The 15374-nt window shown below is 47.2% G+C and overlaps 1 protein-coding gene across 2 annotated transcripts in view; it reads left to right on the plus strand.

Moving 5' to 3' along the window:
- Nucleotides 1-15374, plus strand: part of MERTK (MER proto-oncogene, tyrosine kinase) — an 85094-nt gene that overhangs the window by 10188 nt on the left and 59532 nt on the right. For both annotated transcript variants that reach the window (XM_048482229.1, XM_048482235.1), the window contains exons 2-4: nt 6832-7264; nt 9092-9192; nt 13267-13440. In XM_048482229.1, the coding sequence (XP_048338186.1) occupies nt 6832-7264; nt 9092-9192; nt 13267-13440 (708 nt within the window). The remainder of the gene's footprint in view (nt 1-6831; nt 7265-9091; nt 9193-13266; nt 13441-15374) is intronic.

Raw genomic sequence — 15374 nt, forward strand, 5'->3', positions numbered from 1 at the left:
CCTCCACGGCAGCCAGCTCCAGAGGGCTGACCACCAATGGGGCAAAACATCATACCTTCAGATTAGATACAACTTCTTGCAGCTCACGCGACTTTCTCAAGGGATCATCAACTGGGAATTATCAGAAAGATTTCAAAACAACACATATTATGTACATTCTCACAACCTTGCGATGCAACAACAACAAATAATCAATAGCTGACACGATTGTTCAGGGTCATTGACGAAACTCCCAAAGCTGCTCTTTCGGAGGCCAGGGGCATCCAGAGCGGTGGAGGTAGAGTTGATGGACTCTCAAGCAAGGTAACAGGCCAGCCGACCAATAGTCTTTGAAGCATTGCAGGAAGCTGAACCGGGGACTCCCACTAGGAAGCCATGCAGGGAGACTAACTCCGCTTGGAGAGGGCTTAACGCTACGTCGCTCGGCTGGTGAGGGTCGAAGCTGCATGAGCCGTCATGCCGGGCGTCCGGGCTCCCCGGGTGGAGCCTGGGGTAGGACAACGGTGAGAGGCTTAATTGAGGCAGCAAAAGAGTTCCGCAGGGAGTCGAAGCTGGGATGTGGTTAAACGCCCCTTCCCTATAGTCCAGAACCAGCCCCTGGGGGGAGCAGGATGTTTCCAACATCGGGGAATGTCCTCCATGTGAAGTTCCAACTGGTCGAGTGCCGACGCATCGGCCCGGTCAGTTCCCCTTGGAAACTCGCTGGCGCTCGCGATGCGGGCGCAGGTGTTGGACTTCGATGGTTAGCGAATCACCGCCTTGGTGACAAAGGGAAAGAGCGCTCAGCCGGAGGGTTTGGACTACTGGTCCCCAGTCGGCGCGCATAGAGAGGCATCTGATGGATGAAGGCATTCCGCGAAGGGGATTCCAGTTCCAGAACTCGCTTGGTGAAGTTCCTCGGGCGCTTTACAGGCGACGGAGCAGGTAGGAGCGAAGCAGGCTCCCGAATTCTGTGGTACCCGGGCTCCAGGCAGAAAGATGAGACGCTGGCAGCGGTAGCAAACTGCTCCCAGATGTTGGTCTGGTTAAAGCTTCAGGCAGGGCTGGCGATGCGCCATCGGCAGGAGGCAGCGAGAGCAGGCAAAGGATGGTGGTTGCTGAGTTGGTGAGTGATGATGCGCAAAGGCAGAGCGTACAGAGGTTCTGCCGAGGTGTCTAGGGGTGGAGTCTTGCTGGCGCTGGCAGCAGCGCTAGGGTTCGGCTGGTGAAATCGCCTTTGACGCCTCCCCAGGTCATCCGGTCTTTAGCGCTATTAACGGCAGCGTTCCACTGTCGTAGATCGCTACGGATCCTCTAGAGATCGCTCCATCTCTTGGATGGGGTTGGTTTCCTCCTGGCTTCATTCCCATGTGGTGGAGCCCTGTGCGTACGTAATCGAGGAGTCCCACGGGAACCTGTAGGAAGAGGGACTGCAACACACCCCTTCACCAGGCTACTGGCTGGGGGGCAGTCCCGCCAGGCTCAGTTCTAGAGCCGGATGGCGAGAGGTTGGGATCGAAGTTAGTGTTTATATTTAGTAAGGAAGGAAGAAGGTTTGTTTTGCAGCCTGTGAAGGTTGTTTTAATGCAATCCTCTCCTGGGGCCGCCTACCACCTCTTTCTTTAGTTGTTTGACAGGGAGGGCAGGAGGTAGAAGGCGGCCCTGGTGGGAATTGGCTTCAGAGCCGCCATCAGGGTGCTGCGTCAAGGCGCAGGGTCCCAGCCTCCAGAGGAGGAACAAGTGTTCGCCAGGAGTCCTGCGGGAGTTGTGGGTATGCATGCTTAATCCAGCAACACAAAGGGGCTTTGGAAGCCACCTTCGGGGACATGGGTGCATCCAGGGAATGAAGCAATCCAGTACATTAGAGGCGTACCCTTGCACACCACAAAGGAGAAAGGAAGGGGTTTCTTTGCAAAGGGAGTTACGCACTTACCGCGGACCTTGGTGGCCAAATACAGGAAGCTGGATGGTGCTAAATTTTGTGATCAATTATCTGGGGGGGAATTCGTCACCGAGAGACCGCTCCTATAGAGGAAGCCGGCTGAGTCACTCGGCCTAAACGCTTAACGGTACTGATAAAGTTGCTGGCTGAGATGCTCATGCTTACACCCAAACGGTTTGGGCATTAGACGCGATAATAGGCGTAAACCTGCTTACTAAACTGGGGCCTCGTCCCGACAGTGCAAGTGGTGGATTGTGATCGGCCCAGATTTTAATCCAGGAGGAGGCCAGTCAAGCCAGTTAACTGGCCTCCCGCCTTTTACTGGTCGAGAAAAACTAAGAAGGAAAAGGGGAGGGGAGGGGGAAACAGATTTCCTGGGGAAATTAGGGGAGGCAACTTCGAAGGCACGATTGGAATCAACGATCCGCGGGACGGCTTTACCTATCCTAAGACCAGAAGTCGCTCTTAACCTGACTCATGAGGTCTCTTCCCAGAGATTGACATGGATGTCTAGAACGATGGGCGGACTGTGAGCTGCCGCCGAAAGTCCTGGCTGTTGACCGCGGATGAAGCGGATACCCGTCTTCGCTGTTTGTCTCCCCCACCCCCCAGATGTGCGGCAAGCCTCGGGTCGGCAGGCCACTGGTCGGGCCACTCGCCTTGCCTGATGACGGTAACATCAGCTGCCGTGGCCACTCAGGCCCTGAACTTACATCCTATGGCGGTGCTCCAGATATGGACGGAGCTCCCGATAGGGCGCCTCCCACCGCTGCGCACGGTGGCGTAGGGCTGCGCCATGTTGGCTGCTGGGGCTCAGAGGCCTGCCAATGGCAGCGGCAGCGATGGGGCAAGAGAATCAGCTGAGCGCCAGCTGGCTCCGGCAGCTCCTGTGGGATGTTTGTCCAGACCTGGAGGTGGATGGGTCCCTTGGTGCGGAGTCGATCACTTGGACGATGAACAGTCCCTGCTCAGCGGCAGAGGCCTTTGGCAGCACTCCAGCCCAATTGTCCCGGTAGGGATGGGCTCGCCATACTGGTTAGCGACAAGAACCTCGTGGGGAACTTAGTGAGATCGGCTGAGTGCATGTGAGCCGAGATGCCACTTAGAGGGGTGGTTTTGGCAGGGGCCTTGGCATTTGAGTTTGCTCTAGTACTCTCCTCCTTGGTCCTGGGTTGGGAGACGCCAAGGAGTTTCCCGGACGGCAGTCGCTCTCCAGTGGAAGCCCTTCTGGCAACGTGGGCACCGGTTTTGGTGGCCTCTCCTCCTGGGAGGACCTCCCTCCATCGGGTAGGCCCCCCCCTGGCTGCCTACACTCCCTTCGGAAGTCCCGGTCTGCCGCAGTTAAAAGCAGTCATCCTGAGACCGCCTCCCCGCCGGGTGGAGAGTGCTGCGCGCAGGAGGCTAGCTTGGCGGGCTGAGGATCCACGTCCTGGCAAGCTTTAAGCATGTCGCCAGTCTGTGGATTTTGCTCTAGGTTCAAGATTGCCCTGGCGGCACTCCATGGAAGGCTCTCCTATGTATATGCATGAGGAGCTCGCCGCTTTGGGCCTCCCTCGCCATCTACCTGCCTCTTGAGCGCCTCCTGAGCCTGTTCACAAATTCAGCATAAGGGCTCTTGGGGTTTCTGGCCGGATGGGAGGAGAAACTCTGGGCGGTTACTGGGTCGGGCATTAGGGGACTTTGATAAATGCCTTATAGAAGAGCACTCCAAGGCGATAATTGCAGGGTGGCCTCTGTACAGAGGTACTAACCTGGACGCTAGGGTTGGCAAAAGCATCGGGCCGTGAAAAGCTGAGCTATGGCGGTGTAAGGCGCTCACGAGGTGGGCGGCTTTCTGTTGAAGCTTATTGCCGAAGGAACTCACTTTCCCAGACCACAAAATTGGCGAGGGCTCAGGAGCATGCTTAGGAAGGTGGTTTTCTCAGATCATCTGGAACCATTAGGTGGTTCCTTTGCGATGGCTCTTCCAGCATGCCTCTCATCGTGAAGCTGAAGTGACTCCTACGCCCCGCATTGCCTTCGCGGAGCTTCGGTAAGGAATATTATAGCTCAGGGCGGTACTGCGACAACCAGCCAACTATGCCATCCCTCTTCGGTATTCGTGAAGTGGATGGGGCACAATGGCAAGAATATTCCGGCATCTTCCTTCCGCCAGGGTTTCCTTCTTCTGCAGATGCGTGGCTAACACGCTTCATGCAGAGTTTTGAAACCCAGCATGCGACGCATTAGCTGACGGATGTGCAGCGGGCTTCGGAAAAATGAAGGTGAACAAGGGAGCAGGAGGCCGGTTTCTCAAAGGAGTTTGGAATTGGGTGAAGGAGGCGAGGGGGTGAAGGAGGACAGGCGTCCAATTTAGTGGATAGAGAAAGTACCCGGGTTGAAATTGAAGGAGAAAGATCAGCGAGGGCGGCCTACAGCAAGGGGAGAGCCGTAGGGTCTGTGCAGGCTGATGATGGCAAAACATTGTCTCCCCCACGCCAGTAGCAGCTTACATCGGGCGCTACGGAGGCTCCAGCGTAAGAGGCGCCCGATGTTTTCCCAGTCTCCATGATTCAGTGTCCCCCCCCTCTGGGCACCATGGACACTGGGCTTCAATCTCCTCAACCAATTGGCGCAGCTCCCTTCCCTTTACGGGGACTCCTGCCGCATTTCGTTAACGCTTTCAGCTTCGCCAACGTGCTTGTCATAAGCCCTGCTTTTGCAAGCTCCCATACTCACCGTGTCTGGCCGGACGAGAAGAGTCCTAGGACTGGCGATGTCTCTGGATGCGCTTGATCCAGAGGGACAGGGCGACACCAAACGGGGGGGGTCCCTGGATGGCGCCATCCAGCTGGACTTCTCGGTCAAGGCCCTTCCCCAGGCGACGGTGAGCAGGGTGGAGGTTCGAGGATTCGGGTTTTCCGACACCAGCTTGTAGAAGTACGACCGCACGCTGGCAGCGCAGAACGAGACGAGACGCTGGAGATAACATCTGAGAGTGGAAGATCGCCAGCAGCGGGAGACCGGCGGTCCGCGGCTCCTAGCGAACCTCCCGCCTGCCGGGTTCCTGGCACCTTTATTGTTACTCTATCCGGGGCGCAGGAGGGAGGACTGGGGGGAGTCTGGGAGAGCTGGAGGTCGGGAGAGATCATCCAGGTGATGCATGATCTCATCTGCTACGCAAGGAGAAGAGCGCATCAGGCCTGAGCTTCCACCCCCACCTGGGGGCAAGATCATTGTCCACTGGGCGCTCGATGATTGAGCCTGCCAGACAGTTCACGAACACTGTGACTCATGGAGAGGATGAGGGAGTGGGGGAAGCATGCAACCGCAAGGCACTTGCAGGTCCACATGCAAGCTATACGTAGCGTTCTACTACGGCACTGCCGGGTCGGCAGTGCACTACTACATCTATTCTATTTATAGTACATTTTACCCCACTTTCAGTTTTTCATTTTATCCTCACAGCAACTCTATGAAGTAGTTTATGAGGTAGGTTGAATGTGAGTCACTGCCCTGAGATCTTGTACCATGGGCTGGAAGTCCAGGCCTCTCAGATAGTCCAACACCCTACCCACTGCATCAGAATAGCTCTTCTATAATTTGTAGGTATGAAGACAGTGCCTAAATACTGTTTGGCAAACTCTCAAGAGGTAGAGAAGGGTCTGGCCAAAGAGTAGGGCTCCCACAAACTATGCAAGTCAAATGTTTTTAGCTCTTTACTTGGCCCCTGTTTTGCTGACACACACCCCTTTCCTATGGGTGGAGAGATTTGTTTGTACGGAAGGCTGCTCATGAGCTGGTTGCGCGTGGGGCATAAATAGGATTGTGTCTACAGTGTGTCTGATTTATGCAGACTGCAGAATCCAGCCCTTCTTGGCACAGAATTTGGGTTATCTTAGCCCCATAAAATCCCCTTGTGGCTCTGCTGGAAAAAGCCTTGTAAAAATGGTCCATGTGAATTGACCCGGAATGTTCAGATGTTTTCACTGCTTCGTAACAAGGAGATGCTGCTTCAAGCTCTGCCTTGTTCTCCAGCAGCATGTCCCTCTCCTCCTCTTTCTGCTGACGTATTATAGCCACAGTAGGAACCAGAGCCGTTGTGCATGGCTGGCCCCATTCCTAGGTGACAGAGCAAGGCTATGTAAGATGAAGAAGGACTGTTTTCACAGCAGTGAGAGCAGCAACAAAAAGTGGTCTTCAGGGTGCTTAGAATGAAGGAATGAGCATGAGCCATAAGGGAGACATATGTAATATTATTCCGCCTTCCAGGGGAGTAAGTTGCATCAGGCAAACACATGTGTTTCCCCTACAGTTGCAAGCTCAGTCTTAGAAACCCAAGGACTTGGATTCAGCTCCTGGTAAGGTAAAGTGTGCCGCTGAGTTGCAACTCACTCATAGTTTTCAAGGCAAGAGATAAGCAGAGGTGGTTTGCCTCTGTCTTCCTCTGCACAGCAGCACCGACCTTCCTTGGTGGTTTCCCGTTCAAGTACTGACCCTGCATAGCTTTCAAACTCTGACAAGATTGGGCTAGTCCAGGCTATTAGGGTTGTTCCAGAAATGTGCATACTTAGGAAAGTGTGGTCAGTTCAGTTGCCTTTCATAAGATATTCATAGGCTGTGTTGGTGAGGAGTTAATGGGAATGTTTATCACAAATAATCAAATCTGCCACAAATAAGATCTGAGTCCGTTTAGTGGAATCTAAGAAGTAAATCATTGGGTCAATCCAGAAAATGGTAAGCAAAAATAAAAGGAAAAAACCCCAGTTGTTAATTATAAAGTGGTTTACATCAATAAAAGTGGCTATTCTACTAGCAGGAGTCTTAAGCATATGAGAGAGCCAAAGTTATTATCTGAAGATGTGAAATGAAAAATGTATAACAATATGAAAAACAGCATTTGTTGAAACAACATCATTCTTAATCTGCAGGTCCCGTTGAACGGAGACAAGAAAGGAAGAGATCTGATTTCTTATCCACAAAATCAAATCTCCTTTTGAAAGACTCTAAGGATACTCGCCGTGCACCTCGTTCCTTGAACAATATTTCTGTAATCTCTGCATCAATACATCCTGGGGATTCCAGTACTATGAGGACAAATAAGGCCCCCTCTGGTGAAGGTTATACAGCTCACTCTCTTCAGTCAATTAAATTTAATCCTACAGTAGGGACTATTGTAATTGCTGAACATAAGGAAATTAAGTTTAATTGCTCCATCAGTGTTCCTAATTCACTAATCAACCCAGACTCTGCATTTATTTCCTTGTGGAAAAATGGGAAGGAATTGCTTGATGCTGATCGACTAGCCATCCAGTATTATCTATTTGATGACAATGAAATAAGCACAATGATATCTGCTTTCAGGTAAATAATTTATAACGTTTTAAAGTTTACATATTTTTTTAATGTGTGGAAACCTGCATGCTAGAATCTTAAGGTTACAAAAGCTTTAGTACCATTGCATACAGTATAAAGAAACTAACATAAGAAGACACGTCGGGAGACTTACGGCTCCTCTTTTCCCTCTGTAACATGGGAACTTGATCTTACTTCGATCTCCTGAGGTGACATCATGCAGGAGCCACTTAATACCTCACCAAGACACTTCGCTGAAAGAGGTCTGCATTCCTCCCAGCAATTTCAGATGGGTAGTTATGTGTAGCCTGTAGCGGCAGGAGTCCAGTAAAACGTGGAGTTATGACAAGCATATAGCAATGATGCATTTATTGTATTTGAAAAGAAATTGAGAGTCAATCACTGTAATCTCAGCAGTTGCCTCTCCCACCCAAGGAAGCTGTGATCACCATCCAGAGCAGGCAACACTAAGGCAGATGAATTCATCTTAAATTTGGTTCACAATAACAAGATTACATAATTCATTAAAACATTAAAATATAAATATAAATTATCCAATGGCAACTAATTAGGTATCCACGATGGACCCCAGCACAGCCTAAAGATTGTCTACCCCTGTCCCATCAGAAATCAAGATGCTGTATAGTTGGGGAAGGGAGGGGAGTTTAAAGGTCAGGGGGCCAGCAAGATGGAATGGGCTGATTGCTGCCTCAACCAAACGCCTGGCGGAACATTTCTGTTTTGCAGGCCTTCAGAACAGATTAAGATCCCACAGGGCCCTAGTGTCTGTGGGCAAGGAGTTCTACCACGCCAGAGTTGGCCAAATGTCTTTGGGGCCAGGAACCATCAGGAGATTACTACCAGAGGAATGAAGTGTCCTCCGTGGGCAGTATGAAGAGATGCAGTCCCGAAGATACAACAGTCCCAGATGACGCAAGGCCTTAAAAGTTAATGCTACAATCCTTGAATCTGATCCAGAATTTAACCAGTGCAGTTGGCAGAGCACAGGCATAATGTGCACTCTCACTGCCTCATGCTGGACCAATTGTAACTTCCAGAGCAGTCTCAAAGGCAGGCCATTGTAGAGCGAGTTGCAGTAATCCAGCCTAGAGGTGACCCTTGCATGGATCCCTATGGCAAGATCCAAGTGGGACAGATAGGTGGCCAGCTGTCTGGACTGGCAAAGATTATATAATATACTTCTTGTATTTCCTCAGGTTTGGTTGACTGATATGATCCAGGAGTGCTGTGTTTCCCAGGATTATGGGAGCACAATGTGAATTGTGGCTGCAGCATGCAAGACGAGGGAGGGCTTAACATTTTCCTGACCTGAAATGGCTGTGAGGAACTTAAATTATAGCCATCAGTACATTAGGCTTCCACAGCACAGCAAATAGCAATTCTCTTGGACAGTTTCCAATCAGGGAAATGGTTTAGGAGGGAAGGCTTAAGCTCCCTCACATTGCATGGCATGGACCCACTCTGAATTGGGTCCATGTGAGCTTGGTGAATAGGGAACTCCCAGACAAGATGTGTTCCCCAGGCTCAGGGGAGGCCTGGGAAAAATGTATCATGTATTTTCTAGGTCAACAGATTAAAACTAACTAGGAGCACTTCCAAGCCCTTGAGAATTCTGTTCAAAACTAGATTATTCCCAGGTTACTTTTTTAAATGTATTCAGCAGTTCCCATCACTGCCTACATAACATATTTATTTTAGAAGTTTTAAAGTACCACAGCATTTAAAAAAAATATGCACTGGAAATTCTAGCTTCTTGACTAAGTCACCAAGTAAATATTGAAGTCTTTCTAAGCTTTTTTCCTTTCCCTCCTGCAGTATAATCAACGTCCAGCGCTCTGATAATGGATCTTACCGTTGCAAATTGAAAGTCAATAGTGATGAAATAGTATCAGATCCTATCCTGGTCGTGTTGGAAGGTAAGCCTAGATTTGAAAGAATTATGTATCTTCAACAGACAGCTATTAAAATATTGAATTGAGATCTGCTTTTGGCTAAGGAGATTTTGCACACCTTCATGTGTGGAAATGAGCAATGAAGGTAAATAACATCAACCTGGAAGTAAATAACACCAACCTGGAAAATAACATTGTGTTAAGCCTCACTTAAAGGACCAAGACATTGTTGGCAACCCTACAATACAGTAGGAGTGACTTTTCCAGGAGTACTGGAGAGAAACTGAATTAGTCGCAGAACCAGTTTTAGAAAAGGGAAGCAGAGAGCCATTTGCAGTATTTCCCAAGCATGCCATTCCCCGCACCCCCAAATTAAAATCAGAGGGACACCTCTGATACATTAAAAAGACACATAATTATTTCCTCAGTCAGCTCCCCAAACCCTTTTCAACTGCATAGTTGGTCAATTACTCATGGTCCCATAAAACTTGTACTATAAAACTTTCAGCCTTCCAGCCATGCATATGGACTTTTGACTGTTTGTTGTCATGAAGATCAGCTCCTGAGAAGAAATTGGTGTTGCAATGACACACATGTATCAATAGCATTCAGACTTTTTTTTTTTTTGAGAAAATCAGTTGAGAGCCAATGTGGTGTGGTGGTTAAGAATATCGGCCTGCTATCTGGAAGACCCAGGTTCAAATCTTCACTTTTGCCATGGAAGCTTCCTGGGTGATCTTGGGCCAGTCACATTTTCCTAAGCTAACAGGGTTGTTGGAAGGATAAAATGGAAGACAGGAGAATGATTTAAGTCACCTTCAGTCTTCATTGGGAAGAGAGGTAGTTCTGTTCTGCTGACAAAAGTACCTTCTGTTAGTGGAAATTTCAGTCCAAATTGAATCTATTATCACACATATTTGCTAAAGGTGCCTTTTGGGTGAGTATAAAGTGCAGGTACAGGTAACATGCAGATGGCAATTTATTGAGGAAAGGTACTATAAGTGACAGAGGCAGCAGGAGATTGTGACCTACTTGGACTGAAGAAGGAAAACGGGAGTTTGGATTTATATCTCACCTTTCTGTCCTGTGAGGAGTCTCAAAGTGGCTTACAGACTCCCTCCCTTCCTCTCCTCACAACAGACACCTTGTGAGGTGCCTCACCAAAAATCCTGGAACAGAAAAGCAAGCGGGTTCAGCTGCAATACAGAAATCAAATCTGCATTTTCCATTTCTGCCTCTGATGTTCCATTGTTCATAAGTAGATTAGATAGAAAAACAACCCCAAGACCAAGGGAATGAGTAGGGAATATACAGTGATGTGCACTAGAGTGACAATATAAAATACTTTCAGTTTCACTTCTATCACACCTTCCAAAGAAACTGGCCACCACAGGGAAAGTGGGTTCACAGACATCCTGGGTACATAGGGATATGTGTTGCATTAGATCCTAGGTTATTTTCTCCACAAGGAAGTTAGGGTAGGGAGAAAAAGCTGGGCCAAGGTAATCTGCATCCACGCAGGGAGCAGCAACTCCTCCCTATCAATAACAGGGAGTGTCCAGATGACATTGTGCACAATCTGTGTGTGAATTCCCTGTTGTGGGGTTTTCAGGCTGAGTGGTCATGGTTTGGTAGTTTTAGCTCTTAGTGTTTCACTTGCATCTATGACTAGCATCTTCAGAGGCATGTCACAGGAAGTTATTCTTCTCTCTATGGCACAGAGTGGTGTGTTTTGTGTAGCTGGATATCAGTTTTGCCTACCTTTCAGGTGGGAGGGAAATGAGGCAAATTTGCACGTGTCCAAGGGGAGTTCATTTGCAGTTGCATTTTATGTGTCCTGATGGTTCGAATGTGTGTGACATCTCAGAACCAGAGACTGAAGTGAGGTGGTGGGGAAGGGGGAAGGGAAGTAGTCTGTAGCATATGTTGGATTGTTGAATGGTGTTTGAAAAGTCCCCTCATTTTTGGTCTTGGTGTTTTTTAGTACTGGTAGCCAGGCTTTGTTGATTTCCAGATTCTCTTACTTTTCGCTGAAACTGTCTTAGTATTTGTGAATCAGTGGCTTCCCTCCATTGTCTGCCATAGTAGCTGTGAAAATTGTCAAGAGTTTCTGTGTCATCAAATAAGATCCTGTGTCCAGCTTGGGTTAGAGCAGGGGTAGGGAACCTTTAACACTCAAAGAGCCATTTGGACCCGTTTTCCATGGGAAAAGAAAACTTGAGCCGCCAAATAATTTTTGACATTTGTGAAAGATAACGCTGTATATATTGGGTTTTGCCTTTTACTCGCTCATTCTGAAGAAGCGCATGGATCGCGTCCACTGCTGCAGGAGGCAGGATAAGGACCATTGAAACTGGCTTCGCCAACCACCGAGAAAGTCACCGCCCGCTCAGGCGAAGAAGCCGATGGCGCAGCCAGCCGACTTTCGCGAGGGCAGTTGGTCGCCAGCCCGCCTTGCAGAGGCGGCAGGATGAAGACCAGCGGCAGCTCGTGGAGCCGCAATGCAAGGGCAGAAGCATGCGGCTCTCGAGCCGCAGGTTCCCTACCCCTGGGTTAGAGCATGTTCACCTACTGCTGTTCTCTAGGTTGGTTTGGTCTGCAGTGTCTTTCATATTCTTTTATTCTCGTCAAATGCTGCATTTTGGAGTCCCTATGTGTACTTGTCCACAGTTGCATAGTATACAATAGACTCCTGTGGAGGTAAGGGAGGTTGTCTTGTCCTTTGCTGACCATAGCATTTCTTGTATTTTTCTGATGGGTCTGAAAATTGTTTGAAGGTTATGTTTTTTCATCAATTTTCCCATTTGGGTGGTGATTCTTTTGATGTATGGCAGAAATACCTTCGGGGGGGGGGGCTGTTTTTCCTTAGACCTGTATTTTTCTCTTCGTTTCATAGCTTGCTTGCTTGCTTGCTTGCTTGCTTGCTTGCTTGCTTGCTTATTTATTAATCAATCAATCAATCAATCAATCAATCAATCAATCAATCAATCAATCAATTAATTAATTATGAGATTTATAAGCCGCCTCACCCCCAAAGGGCTCGAGGCATCTCACAAAATGGCTGCACTTTAAACAACAATCAGCAAAACATTTCAAATACAAGAATGCAGCTTAATTCATTAAAAACTTAAAACTTTAAAAACTTAAATAACAATTACAATTTTAATTTCTGTTGTGGAGTAGTCATTTGCTTGCAAAGCCCAAGATAGGTGATTTAGTTCATCAGTCAGTGCGAAGGTGAGGTTTGCGGATCTGCTTTGTATATGAATTGTTTGTTTTATCCCTTGTATTCTGGAGAAAGATTTCTCTGAGATAAAGGAGAAACTGTGGGGTGGTGATGGATGCTCCCTGTAGCCACTATTGATAGGAGGGTGGAACTAACCTCCACCTCCAAAATGACAGAACTGAACTCTGTATCCCCTACCCCTTCAGTCCTTTAAAGAGCTAGTTTTCTTTCCCTGACAAGGCATGCTGCCGCATTATAGTGGGGAAGGGGTCACAGTAAAAGTACTGAAATGTGTTTTCATGGGCACAGTGGGGGGAAAGGAGCAGAGATGGGGGTGGGGTAGGATCAGCAGGAAACTGCTCAGGAATGATATGTGTAGTGATGCTAATGCTGTTCATGCCTTTTCCTTTGCCCCTTGCTGCTGCATCCTATTGCTTTGTGAATGCTGTCTTACCAAGATCTGCATGTCTCTCTTGCCAGGCATAAGAATGTTTGTCTGAATGGAGGTGTGTATTGCAGTTGGTACCAACTGAATTATGAGATTGATATAGCAGGACACTACCTACTTTGGCATCCTAACAGAGTATATAAGTGAACTTCTTCCTCACACTGTAAACTGGTGAAAATTAATATATCCTTCATAAATGCACAACATGGGTATGATCCATATGTGGAAAAATACAAACTTGTTGCATTTTTGAAGCACAAAGGGTGAACTCCTCCCTTCTCTCCTCCAGATTTGGAGTTTTCCATTTAAACATAATTATTCTTGATCTCTATTATTTAATCAATCTAAAACATCTGCTGTTTTGCTTTATACTGTGTGGACTCCTTTGTCTTTCTAATAGTTCTCTCTTCTTGGCTGCATACAGGGCTGCCGTACTTTATTAAAGAGCCTCAGGAGCTGAACGTTACCCAAAATAAGCCGTTCAACCTCACGTGCCATGCTGTGGGGCCTCCTGAACCTGTTGTCATTCACTGGTTTTGGAACAGCAGCAAAGTTCATGAGAAACCTGACATCTCTCCATCCGTCTTGATGATGCCAGGCAAGTTGGATAATATATTGGTTGCCAGATGTGTGTGTGTGTGAACACTTGCCACTCTACATTCACCCAGGAATGTGTTAACGTCCCCTGGGTAGATTGTTGACCATCTGATTTTCAAATATTTGAATACTTGAGTGGTCTAGTTTTCTGGCTAGCCATGTGCTATGTGAGGAGAAGACTGATGATGTCATGATTTTATCAAATTGGGATGGGTCTCACTAGTGTGGAATGTTCCACTCAGTCCACCCTAGGGCAGTAGCTACTCAAGTGTGGCTCCTTCTGATAATGAAACACAGAAGAAACAACTGGAAAGTGACAGTAAAAAGTGGAAGAGGTGAACCACAAGACCAATAGGCGCAAGAAATCTAGCTCCTAAAACTACACTGGGAAGTGAAAAACCTCAAAACCAGAAATCATAATAACCAGACTATGTGCTCTACAGTTTTATGGGTTTTCAATTATGGATTTTAATTCAAACTGAACCAACTAGAGAGATCTCCTGGAATTCCAACTAATCTTCAGGCTGTACAAATCAGTTCACCTATTAAAAATGGCTGCTTTGGAGAGTGAACTTTAGGCCTTATGCCCTGCTGAGATCCCTTCCCAAACTCTGCCCTCATGTCTGAGTGAAGATTAGTCCTGGGGTTTTTATTTACTTACTTTATTGATTCACTTTATTTATAGTCTGCCATTTGTACTGAGACTCGAAGCAGAATAAAAGTGTAAATCAATGGAATTAATAAAATGAAATAAGCAGTGTAATAGGACTAGGATTACAGAAGTCTGAAACAGCTGCAAACCACACTGACTTTCTTTGGTCAGATTCCTTTAAGGAACTTGAGGTATGTAAAACAATATGAAAGAGCCACTGTTTCCTAGCTTTTGAGGAATTGTGGTGAATGAGTTTTGCTTCTAAAAGAGGCTTACCTGGTTTTTACCACAAAATAATTCTAGTATTGCAGAATATTTTAAATGTTTCCTTTTTCAATTCTTGAAGAATTAAATCACTCTATGTTAGCTAATCTACGTAGTTAAAAAATAAATTGCAAGATTTAATGATTTGATAATAGGAAAGAATGAGATTATGAATTCTATTTAAAAAACTTCCCTTGACTTAGAATGTAATGCTTTTTCAACAGTTCCTTCTATTCTGGTTTGAAATCTTGAGTTTTTAAAAAGATGTTGCATTTGTTTGTTCATTTTAGAAATGACCCGTATATTTTGCTATGGCTTAAGCCAGGGGTGGGGTTTCAGCTATGTAGTGGGGAGCCCAAAATTCAGTGGGAGCTTACCAGAGGTGCCTCAGCAAGAAGCAGAGTTGTTGAAAGCTAGCATGGGCCCCTTCACAAAAAGTCCCTCAAGGCTCCTCACTCCACTACCCAGATCCAACATTATATGAAAAGCAAACATTATATGAAAGCAAAGCACATGACTTGTTTTGCTGCATGGGACCAGGTGACCTGGAGTTCTGTCTCCCTTGTTTCCCATCTTGGTAGTCCTGATGTAATGATCAAGGTACATTTTCATGAAAGCCTGATTCCCCAACACAGGCAGTTTTCCTCATTAGACAGCTGCAGTAGGAACTATGTATATCTAATCTTCCAGACAGGAAAATTCCAGTATTCAACCCTTTACCTGCAAAGAAATTAGCAGTTGCCTTTTGGGTTCCCCACAGAGCCCTCTTAGGAATGGTGGGGTGGGGCAACTGTGCCACCACATCCGAACACCCAGCCTTTTGGGTAGGGCTACCCACCTTCTCTCTCCTGCTGCAGGTCAGACTGACTGAGGGGTAGAGTTTTTGCAGTGGGTAATATAGGAGTGACTTTACTCCCTGCTCATGATCTGTGACCTTTTGCTTCCTTGGCCCTTTATGCTAAGCCCTTTTAATAAAAATAAAATAACATGTTAAAAAGAAAATGACTGATAACTCCAGT

The sequence above is a fragment of the Sphaerodactylus townsendi genome, linkage group LG01 (assembly GCF_021028975.2).
Source record: "Sphaerodactylus townsendi isolate TG3544 linkage group LG01, MPM_Stown_v2.3, whole genome shotgun sequence".
NCBI lineage: Eukaryota > Metazoa > Chordata > Lepidosauria > Squamata > Sphaerodactylidae > Sphaerodactylus > Sphaerodactylus townsendi.